The sequence below is a fragment of the Rhamphochromis longiceps genome, linkage group LG5, assembly GCF_057381845.1.
Source record: "Rhamphochromis longiceps isolate RC_006_pf linkage group LG5, R_longiceps_female_GT1.1, whole genome shotgun sequence".
Lineage (NCBI taxonomy): Eukaryota > Metazoa > Chordata > Actinopteri > Cichliformes > Cichlidae > Rhamphochromis > Rhamphochromis longiceps.
Window position 1 is genome coordinate 36,725,112 of NC_140561.1, and position 12,274 is coordinate 36,737,385.

Genomic DNA, 12,274 nt, shown 5'->3' on the forward strand with positions numbered 1-12,274 from the left:
TGTTTTTTGGCTTTCTTGATGTTTTGAGTTTCAAATAACTGAAAATTTCCACAAAATCCCTCAAATCCTTCCCTGTTCAAGTGAATTAGAAGGCTAAAAAGGACTCATTTTTAATGAAAAATGTGTCTTCAATCTACTAATAAACCCACAATGATCACTTTACAAGCATCATTTTACACCAGATCATAGGGAAATTTATCTTCTTTCAAACAATGCATTCCTCCAAGCTAACGCATGTACACGCTTTGATTTAGATGTATTTGAGTAAGAGAAGGGCTATGTAAATGCCAAATTGACTCCCATTATGATTCAGTCAAGGAGTTTAGGGGAAAAGCATAAACAAGCTGCTTTTTATTTTTCCATTTTACTTCCCTTACCACATTTTTAAGACTAGGAACACAAAAAACAGCAACTTCTTGTGACTCTTATGGTTTTTTAAATCATGTTGATACAACTTGTGGTTCTGAATTTATAAGCTTTTTCTTGAACAGCAGAGCTGAGAGAAATTTTACACAGACCTCTCTGGTTACACAGACACATGCCATCCCCATAGTAGCCAACTGCTGAGGTGCAAGCTATTGACAGTTGATGAACTGATTCATTTGAATATTACCATATGTCCCTTGTCTCCTTCTCAGAAAATTGGACAAATGGCTAATCTGTACACATTTCCAACCTATCTAAACTTATCTATCCTTCTGTTGGTGTCCCCGACTGTTTGTGAATCAGTTATCTAAGCTTGACCATTTTATTGGGGCCACCTGTGGCCAAGCAACAGTCTGACTGCAATTTGTCCAGAAATTACGTAGTCTGATTTGCGCAGCAGTATTGTATGGCCCTTAAACCTCAGAAAAGAAGGCGTAAGTGATGTGTTTCTTTATCATGCTTTAATCATTACCACCTAAAACGTCAAACATGACTTAATAAATACTTTACTACGAGACAGTTTTATAATTCTATTGACTTAAATTTTGGGTAGTGATAGCAGGAAGTCTTTCCTAACTGTAAATGCTCAAATTTAACACTAAATTGAACTCACACTGAAAGGAAGGCACATGCATGCTCTCTGGCTCTCTTGCAAAAAAAGCTATGCACACAGATGGCTCAGTTAGACTGAGCTGCAGATGCGTTTGAGTACAGAGCTGTTCCCTTCAAAACTTTCCGTACCAACAGATTTTCACTCCCAACTCATGGCATTACTGAAACTTGCTCAAGAACTCCCTCTCTGTCATATTTCAGCACAAAGGGGAACCCCTTTAGCGAATTATCTGATGCATCATGTGCAGACATGCAAAGCACAGATACAGTACGTCTGTGTAAGAGGTGTCTGTCCAAGGAGCTTGGAAAGAAAACACAAAGCAACTGGACTACTTTAAGTCCAGTCTTAGAGACTTAAATATGTCCAGCAACTTTTCTTTCCTAGCTCCTTACATCACAGATACAGTTTTACAGACTTTTTTGCCTGATAAAGAAGGAGAACAACCACAAAATGTGAACTTTTAAAAAATGCTGCATTGTTTAAAGTGGTAAAGAGTGAAATGCTGAGTGCATTTACAGCATAATATAGGAACAAATCAGTCTGAACATATGAGATATGACATACACATTGTCTGCATTTCAAATGTATTGAGTTTTTAGGGAATTTCCAACGGGATGTATTTGTCGGTCAGTTATGGTCACACAGTTGGGATGAAAGGCAAAAGAGAAGAGAAATGTTTAAATTATCTGCATTAGTTTGAACAAGGCTATACCGACTCCCTCAAGACTTGTTCAAAGCTCATCCATCAAGACATTAAGAACAAATGGGTGACTGGTCAGGAGGGGTCCCACGTTGCTCTTACACAAAACAACTAGCGACTGGTACTTTACCCCCTCCTGACATCCCACAAGCTCAAACACGCCTCTCCCTTCACCTCTTCCCCCGGTCTACGGACCTGCCCTCACCCCACTCTGTCCTTCCATTCAAAGACTATTGTGCCCTCCTTTTCAGTCATCCTCATATCACCCATAACAAATGAGCCCCGTATTTTCTTCTTTCCCCTCCTCTTCTCCCCCCGCTTTCTTTTATTTTTTTCCTTTCTCTAACTCGCTCTCTTTCTCTCCTTCACTCAGTGCCGATGAAAGGCAGGCATTGAGCCGGCAGTGGCATTCCAAAACCTCAGGCCTCGGCTCCACTGTGTCTGGCTATTCAACACTGCTGGGAGCCATTAGTTTAAGTAAGGCCTGACCCGCCTGCTCACCCACGGAAAACCATCACATCTCCTATTACACTCCACGCACGGAGGGGAGACACAAAGCTGCTCTTTGGGTGCGACAAGTGTGTTTAAGAGAGCAAAACAAGATGGAGACGAACAGAGATGAGAAAGTGTAAGAAGTGGGAGATTCACGCATAAGTGTGTGTTTATGAGCGAGAGGGAAAGTAAGTGAGAAAGCGCTTGTGTGTTGGTATGAGGGAGAGTGAGAGAGTGGCTGCATGTGTGCTTGAAATTTATGAGCGGCGGGTCACACGCTCGCTTGGCTGCATCTTCCTAAAGTTTCCACACAGCAAAGCCAAATGCATAGCCAGACGCCAAACCCTTCTCACCAATAACGCCGCTTAAACGATATTCAACAACCACACACTTTTCAAAGTCTCTCCAGCTGCTCTCTTGTTTAACTTATGTAGCAGATTCCCTGTCGGGGATATCCATCTATGGCGCTTATAGTTAAATCTTTAAATGCAGCAATTTTGCTAATTGGAAAATGATACCACAGATCAGAAGTCGCTCTGCGTTGCCAGCCTCACCCAATTGTCGGCACATAAACATGAATAGCTCTCATAAACAACTCCATGTTTGGGAGACGTTTTGTGTTAAAAGAGTGCGTGCTTGCTAAAACTTGGACAAGCCCACACACAGATGTAACATATACAGTGAGTAACTACATTCTGCACATTCCTTTAAGGACAACAGGATATACTTTAGTGGCAGTTTTGTTTAAAGCAGGGAACGAATAACAGAAAAGTTTTGTTTTTTCCACATCTGAAATTCATAATTTATATAATACGGAATTATTTCTTTGCAAAGGACGTCACTTTAAGATGACAAACTTGAACCTCCAAACCGTTCATCTTCTCTGCTCATTAATACACAAAAAAAACCTGTCACAACAGAAGATTTTCTTTTGATGAATTAAAATGTCCAAAGGTTTAGTTTTAGCAACCTTCTCTCAATTTCACTGAGCTCTAGAAATAGCATGACTATCACTCTGTTTTCAGTATAGTAGTCCCACACGTCAGTGCTATCACTGATTCAGTTAAACGCACACTGCCGTGAGCTGAGCTGAACAGTTGTTTTTTTCTATAAGGAATATGATGACAACAACACCTATGATTCAATGTTACTTTAGACTGTTTTTGTACCTGATGTGTGAAGTTCCCTGCTACCAGCAGGTCATTCTCTATGAACCTTATATCTCTCTTTCTCTCCCCGAGGCTGCAGGAGCAGCTGTGTTGTTCTCTTCCCTGGCGATGGCCACACCTGTGATCTGCAGGTGGTTCATCTGGCAGTGGAGCCGGGAACACCTGGCCTGGCTGAGATAGAGCCTCCAGGCTTTACTTTCAGTGTGTGTTTGTGTGTGCGTAATAGTGTTTGGGATTTCTGAAGGGCTCAATTAAAGCTGAGGGAAGATAACGGCTGGCTTTGCTAACACACACCCACGCACACATTCAGGGGCATGTGTTGGCATTTCCCTAGGTTAAGCCTCAGGGATGTTTGGACTTGTCAATGTTGCAGTATAATTTTCAGATGTGTCTGCTGAAGACTAATAGAATGACGGTAGTATTTACAGTTTTGCTCGGTGTGATTCCTTTTCTTTTAAAGATATAACAAACAAAGCCAAACCTCCTCCTGCTTTCCCAACCGTCATGCTTAATCTTGTGAGCCAAGTCCCCTAAATATCCCGGCGAACAATAGGGGACTGTGGCATCACCTGCTTTGCCGTTGCTTTGCATACTCACTGCGGGTATGACATCTTGCTACAGTACTCTGCTGGGACAAACAAGCAAAGACAATAAGCAGAGACACCAGCTGAGGACAAGATAATAAACAGTTGCACCGAGAACATGTTGAGAGCAAGCACAGGCAGTCTACAATGCAAGCTTGTGTATGTGTCTACGATTAGCAGGCAAGGAATCAGAGTGAGGACACATGACGTGAACTTGACAAAATTCATAAAATTCACAGAGGAAAAGAACAGCTTGAGAGTTATATTGACTTTGGCAAAAATCACACATTCAGTGTTGCATTCACTGCATGCGTGTGTGTGCGTCAAATATGAAAAGAATATCGGGCCAAGGCTTTACATCATCTCCATTCAACTATTTGTCATGGGAAGAAGTGATATACTGGGTCAGACACAAGCTGTGCTTGTTGCACATGCTTACCATATACACTACACATGTTACAGCTGACAATTAATGATTATTTTGATGTATTACTTGAATATACAAACAAACAAAACAAGACTTAAGGAATTTATTTATGTTAAAAAAATGTTTCAGAAGTGACAAATTCAACAGGGGGAAAGGAGATTGGTTTTAAAGCTGCGATATTGCTTTTTCATCTTGTCAGACCCTGCACTGTGTTTTCTCACATGAGTCTTCAATAATAACTCATACACAGCTGGATGTCAGCTTTCTTCTGGCCAGTGACAGGCAAGCTGCAGCTGTGTTTAGCTGGACTCAACACAGTAGACCAGACAGATGAGTGCGGATGGAAAGAGGGGAAAAAAGGTCAAATAAATAGAGGAAAAGGGGACAGAAACATAGGGAGGGAAGAGAGGGAACAAAGAAAGGATGGATGGAAGGAGAGAGAAACATGAGACAGAAACAGGGGGTGAGAAAGGAGGCGTGGAGAAAAGGGTAACCAATGCTAACTCCTCTTTGTCTGAGCCAAGTGGGAAATGATGGAAGGGGGTGAAAGGCATGAGAAGTGGGAACAGAGAGACAGGCATTAAGAAAGCATAATGTGGTAATCCATTTCTTTCACTTGCTTTTTCTTTTTTTTCTCGGCCAAATTGCTCTGAAGTGACTGGACACTTTTGTTCCTAGCCAGTGTCCCTCCACTTAAAGTCGACAAACAAATAAATGTTTGCGCACAACCGCAGGACTTGCATTTCTTCCTCAAAAATGATAAAGGATGCTTGGTTTTTTTGTTGAGTTTTTTTTTTTCACACGACAATTTAAAGGAAAGACTGTTAACAGATGAACACACAAAAGGGAAAGAGGCTTTAGTCCCTTTTGGCCGAGTCCTTAAAAAGCCATATGACAAGTATGCAAAACCACTCTCAAATCCTGCTTTTTGGAATAGTCAAATGTGTCAAAGCGATGTTTACGCTACCAGTGACACCTGAGTACAGAGGTCAAGGCGGTGGTTGGCAGTATAACAAAATGAGAGTATTAACAACACTCAGAAACCAAGCTGAGACCTGCAATCAAGACTGAAAGGCACAGCTGGGTTATCTTTCAAAGGTGGAGAAGTGATGTTTTGTTAAAAGAGTAGACGAGCACGGACACTCTTAATATCTCCCGTCTCCTGTACGCCTTCTATTTCTGAGGATTGTTATTGCCGGGTGATCCTCAGTGCAAGATCACATCTGGATCCTATTGTCTCCGCCGCTCTGTGCAGTACCGCACAGCAACAAGAAACAGCTGTGCAAAACTGGCTTCAATTAGCCTCACATTCTCCCTGACAGTTAATCTCTTTCTACTCCCATTCTCTCACTGTTTTGTTCCTTTAACTGTTAGGTCACTTCTGTCTTTCCCCCCTTTTTTTTCAAACCTTTGCTTCAGGTTGCCACACTGTCTGAAGTAATAGACATGGGATCACAGAGGATTGAATTGGAAACAGACAATGGGACGGAAAAGCTCAGAGGTCTCACGAAACATAAAACATGACAAATCCCATCTGTTTAAATGGACTGATGATGCAGTTTGCAGCGGTTTAGGCTGCAGAGATGATATATTTTCATTTCCTGTAAGAAGGGAGTAAATTCTGTTTATTACAGTCAGAGTTCATTTCCATCTTTGACTACAATTTTCACTGTAAATGACGATTAGCACTAGATATATGGCACTTGCAATTAAAGTCTATTCAAATTGTCTTTTCAGATTATTACTCAGACAGATGGTGCCAGAATCTTTGCTGTGTATGACACATTTGCCAAATCGGGCTACAAAGTAACCCGATAAATCCAGACTTTAAACATCTCTTTAACCACTAAAACCACACTTAGCAAACACTCCAGTGTGATCCAGCAGTGGAACATGCTGAATAAAATGTTGTCGCTCACAAGTAATTAATCAATCTCAACTAAACTCAAACTTGTTTAATTGTCCACAGTCTTGACTCAGCTGAACTGCAAGCAATCCAGCTCAGAACGGCCCTGTGATAGGAAATGGGAGCCAGATTTAAGGCAATGGAGTCGATCTGATGGGCTTGATGAGCAAATCTGCAAGGTTCTGCAGTCATTGTAGCCTTGGGGCCTGAGTAAAACACTAACAGGTGGTAGTGCTGGTTGAAAAGACCCACGCAGAGACCAGAGGGAGTGAGAAGGATACTGGGCTCACAGCCTGACACACAAAACACACACGCACACCCAAGTACATGCATTATATGAAAACACAGCCAACCACATGCATGACACACACCCTTACAAGCTACAAGCATTTATAACACACTGGGAAAAAAATATTTTCACACATTACAAGATACATAACACATAATGCAGACACAACTGCATGCAAGCTATCAGTCTACACAAACAAGAAACAGTGCAGGGGTGACTCGAAAGCTCTGCAGGCACCTTTCTCTACCTCCAGGATGGGGAAATTCTCCCACATGGCAAAACACTAAGGGCCCACGTCTGGCAATGCTAACAACCCACTCAAGCCAAAACCAATTAAAAGTCTCTAATTCAAACCTGCAGGGCCCCTTTGTCGTTTATTTCCTTTTTTAATGTCAGAGGATTGGAATCTGACTCTGTACCCCAGCCCAAAGAGAACAAGAGAAGGAGGAGAATAATCTGAGTTGAAGATTATCCATATGTTTTCAAGTAGAGTTAATTAAATCAAGAGAGAATGGAAATGATCAACTATGGTGTAGCAATGTTGAAACAAATGCTCTTCAGTACATTTTTTCCCAGTGAACTTAGAACATCCATCCTTCCCAGAGGGCTTTTTAGCTTTCTGCATAGCATCAAATTACTCTAACTAAACAGCAATTACGGTAAAACAGAAGAGTACCCACATTTTATCCTTTCTGATTTAAGAGTGGAACCAAATTTTCCAAAACAATAATCACTTTCAAATCCAGCATCCATCATGTATGTAGTTTTGCATTACAGTACACACTCTGCTGCTCCCTGGTGGCCGTTGTAACTCTGTCATCATCATTACCACTCTCACCACCAAAACATCAGCATCTTATTAAGTTGATGTGTTTGTCATCTGATTATCTGTTATTCTGTGGTGAGAAAGAGGCCAAATGGAGTCCTCGCAGGGGGTCACGGAAACACATGTCCAGAGTCAAGCCTTCAGGCTCTGCTGACCCCACTTGCATCATATGTTGGTCACAATTGTTTCAACAGAAGATGCCAGACTCTTTATTGTGGTTCTCACATGTGGACTACTGAACAACTAAGTGATGCTATAAATCCAGCGTTTAAACACATCCATTCCCATCAAATCCACACTTAGCAGCACACATAAGTGGGATCCAGTCACACCACAGTCAAGCTGCCTTGCATGGCTGTACTATTGACCCTCAGTGTCAGCAGTACAGCAGGAAGAAACTACAGACAAAGAGGAAAAAAAACTCCTCCTGGCATAAAGCAGGAGTTCCAGCCTGGCTTCACACCGCCTGGTGTTTTTGTCTTGAAAAGCTGTAAACTCCAGATGGTGGAAAGAGAGGAAAAAAACTTAGTCTGGTGGATTAAGGGCTCCAAATCCTCCACTGAAAAGACACATAGACCACAAGCTGCTATTCAATCAAATGGGAGCATAATAGCCTTGTTGTGGGGGCTATATAAGGGATAATGCATCCAACAGAGTATGTGTTATGCATAGTTTATTCACTCAATGGATCGTAATGAGCGTAAGATCTTACCAGACAAAAGGATAATCGAGTTTTTGTTTGCTCATCATAATGATTTGATGTAATGTGAAGTAACACGTTCAAAAGGTGTTTTTCCGAAGACTCAGCCTCCCCTCTGAGAGAAACTCTGATAACAATACTCCTTCCCTCACATATTAAGTAAATAAAGTTCTGCTTTATTTTCATTAGGAGGCAAAGACGTCTCTTTAACTGAGATCCTGGATTCTTAATTATGTAACGCGAGAATAGGACATACCGGCCATTTGTTCAACAGTATGCATAAAAGCGCAGGTGCAAAAAAATCAGGAACACACCTGTAAATATTCACTATATCAGATAAAAGATCGCATAGTCACACAGGATGCATTTCAATATGGAATAAATGCATTAAAGGTTCACTTACAAGTTAAAGCACTCGGCATTCCGACCATGCCCTTCGTCTTTATGAGTTTTCTTGCTCTTGGCGGAATGTTGGTTGGCGCTTCTTTTCAAGCACTTTCTCTCGCTTATTTTTTGGCAGACCTTCCTCCAAACCAAAAACCTTCTAAACACTTAAGAATAATGAAGAAACAATGAAGCACGATGTGCCGGAGACAATCGATCCAGTCCAACGCCAGGCATCAGGTATGTTTTCTCAAACGCAACAGAGAATATCTGAGTGGGCGGTACTAATTGTAAGCATTTAAGCAGAAAGCCAATAACGCTCGTTTGCAGCAGGGAAACAGTAATGATTAACTCCCAGCGGCAACAATAGGACACCAGTTCAGCTCGCATAATCCTCACAGCAGACACACTTCCATTGCCTTGAGCAAAGTCGTTTACGACCTCAACTTGTTGGTGTATTGATTTTGTTTTTCATAGCCTAAATCTATCGCTCGGAAAGCTTTCACAAATTGTCACTGAAACGAGCAAAGACGAGAGAACTATGGTGGATATTTACCCTTTAGGGATGAATTAATGTTGAACTTTGAACAATAAACTTGCACGCAAGTTAAAACAAAGTTGAATATTTTGTGTGTCATCTGTTGAGTCGAAGCCACAAATTGTTTTGGATTGCATCCAGAGTCTCACGTGTTATTTTTTTCTTTACCAGCATAATATTTGGATGCTGGCTGAGAAGGCTGTCAACTGTACCACCCCCGAGACACGCATATACACACCCAGCCACCATCAGCTCTCCATCCACCCCTCCCGCACCCATCCACATATGCCACACGCTCCTGTCCACCCCACACCACCACCTCCTCCGCCTCTTCTCCCTTCCAGCAACCGCCCCCCCTTCCCCATCCTCCACTCCTGCCAGGCTGCCACCTGCTCTCTGCAGCATGCTGCACAGCTGCTGTGCTACAATGACAAATTAAGGTCCACCGTGGCAGGCAGGAGTCATTACCTACTACTCCTGCCATGGAAGACTTGAAGAGCTATCAGCTACCGGCGCTGTGTGCCTCCCCCCTTCATGTGCAAAGAAGGGGTAAGGGACACTAATCGTTTTAATGAGAAGCAGGAGATCAGGGGGAGTTACAGTTTGGGGACACATGAGCCAATATGCTGTGTCAGTCAGTGTCTGTGCAAGTCAGGTGTTATTGACTGTGCTGTTCTCACAAGCAACATAACAATGAAAGAATACACATTCACAACACATTCCTTATTATTTAAGATAAAACTGTTCAGAATCTTCAGATTTTACAAGAGTTGCATTTGCCACTCACTAGAGCACTTACTGTTCACATTCAGATAGCATTTTTCAATAGTTAAGTTACACTTATAGGAGAGTAACACAGTTTTAACTTTCTTTATAATAACATAAGAAGCCTATTTATAGTTCCGGTAAATAGGGTTGGTTTTATGCCTGACAGGCGTGGAAAACATACAGTTAAACACAGCACTGAACAATATAAGAAGTATGCAAAAAATAAGCATGCATGAGCATGCAAAAAATCTATTATTGTACGATCTACTGTACAATATAGAGCGCCTTGAGGTGACTGTTGTTGTGATTTGGCACTATATAAATAAAATTGAATTGAATTCAAATCTATTTATATGAGTCAACTCATTGTTTAAGTTGGACAGCGGTTGTAAACTTAAAATAAACACCCCAAATTGTAAACCACTTGTGCGCACACCTTAACTACTTAGCAGTACTACTTCAGACAGGCTTCACTGAAATACTGTAATGCCCCTGTATTGTAGTACATCTGTTATTATTTCAGTAGGGAACTCCATCAGTCACTGTGATCTAATCTAGTACTAATTCAGTGAGTCACCCTTTAAATGTATAAGTTTAAACAATATCTTTGACAGTGACAACAATGTCCTAACTCATCTTGTCAACTAGCCCTGTGACAGGTTAACAAAGAAGTGAGTAGTCAGTTGGTGGGAGACTGGAGTCAATGAAGAAACAGGCTTAGATGGTGGTAGGATTTTCAGTGGCCATTGTGGTCCCTCAATGTGACAGCTGGCCATTGCTCCCCCTTGAACCTCTTTCAGCCTCTTTGTCACAGCCTCTTTAATCAAACCAAGACTGTTACACAGCAAATACACTGACCTGAACTATGAGCTGACTGGATGACTAGCCAAATGTATTTGGAGCTGTTACAAGGTTTTAGCAATATGTAAACCCCCTCCCTGTTAAACTGTAGGACTAATATTAGCATGCGACCTAATGCATGAGCATTTTCATTTTTAAGTATAAAGAGAATGGTAAGTGGACTGGTTCTTATATAACGCTTTTCTACTCTCACTGAGCACTCAAAGCGCTTTATACAACTTGTGCATTTACCCAATCATGCCCATTCACACAAACACTTTATCTAAGGTTTTTAGGGCTTCTAACATTCACTCGCATTCACACTCCGATGGATGCATTGGAGGGCAACATGGGGTTAATATTTTGCTCAAGGATATTTGGCTCTTATCTGATTTTTGTGACATGGTAATGATTAGAGGTTTTTGTGTTTTTCTTCTCAGTGTTGAGACATAGTATTCTCGAGCCTTTGGGTACGGCTTCTCCAAACTCTGTGGAGCTCAGTTATAACCAGCTTTGACCATTACTACACCAGCCCCCATATTTACCTATTCACTCTTCACTGTACAATGGTTGACCTGACAGATTCTTAATCCACATGAGAGATTGCCCTTTTTTCCAATAATGTGCTTTCTCAGCTCACTGTACAAAGTCAAGAGGGGGCAAGTCATTAGCTGGTACTGTTTACCCTACTTTCTCAGCAGTCGTGCCATCTGTGTGAGCACTGTAGGTTGCATAAGGCCTGGCAGATATGACACCTCCGCAAAACCTGTTCCCTTTCATCCATTGTTTTAGTCAGCTCCTCCAAAATTATCTCCTTTTTTTGTCTGTTCCCTCAGCTTTCTTTTTACAAATCCACCCTCCTCAGCTATTTTCTTTTTGCGATTATTTACCTTTACCAATTTTCCTCTATTATTTACACACCTCCTCTAGTCTCCTCCTGTCATCCCTGACAGCTGACAGGCCAGACCCTGCCTGGTGGTGACACTTCACCCACGCCGACCCAAGCCAGATCACTTGTCCATGTGTAAGCCAGAGCCAGGGCCAAGTCCAGGATTTCTACTGGGGTGTGGAGGGGAGGCTGCAGAGGCAAGCAAGATGGCCCTAGTCATCATAATCATTCATTGCCTGCCGGTCCTTCTGTCCTTGGCCTCCTCCCACTCTTCATGCTTTTTTGTCATCCACATGTCAGGGCCACAAGGCACGCGTATCAGCTGAGCCCAGGATGGTCAGAGTCAACGGGGTCAGGTGGCAGACGCTTGGTTAATTCCTCTGAGACCACAAAGTGCTTGTGTCAACTCATACAGACACTGAAATACACAGATAAAGACAAACAGACATGCATTTGCATAGACACACATGCACCGCATTCAGTACGCAAAATAAGGCAGGCTCTATATAGACCATGATGTTAGAGAAGCTGATTGGGAGAATGGGGTGGGGGTATCAAATAGATAGATCAGCATTAAGAAGGAGGAGGGGAAGATTATAAACACACGAGCAGATGGAGAGAGATATATTCCTATTATGTAGATCCGTCTAACCCTCAGTGTGGTCTCCTCTCCTCCGCATGAATGTCTCATCCATATATACCTTTACATTATTCAGGAGGTTT

At 42.0% G+C, this 12,274-nt stretch overlaps 1 protein-coding gene across 2 annotated transcripts in view; it reads right to left on the minus strand.

Moving 5' to 3' along the window:
* Positions 1-8,768, minus strand: part of cbfa2t2 (CBFA2/RUNX1 partner transcriptional co-repressor 2) — a 34,955-nt gene extending 26,187 nt beyond the window's left edge. The window contains exon 1 of one of the 2 annotated variants that reach the window (XM_085407470.1): positions 8,536-8,768. In XM_085407470.1, coding sequence (XP_085263596.1) covers positions 8,536-8,563 — 28 coding nt within the window. In that variant the 5' untranslated portion in view covers positions 8,564-8,768. The remainder of the gene's footprint in view (positions 1-8,535) is intronic. The other variant, XM_085407469.1, reaches the window with a different exon arrangement.
* Between the last annotated feature and the right edge of the window lie 3,506 nt (positions 8,769-12,274).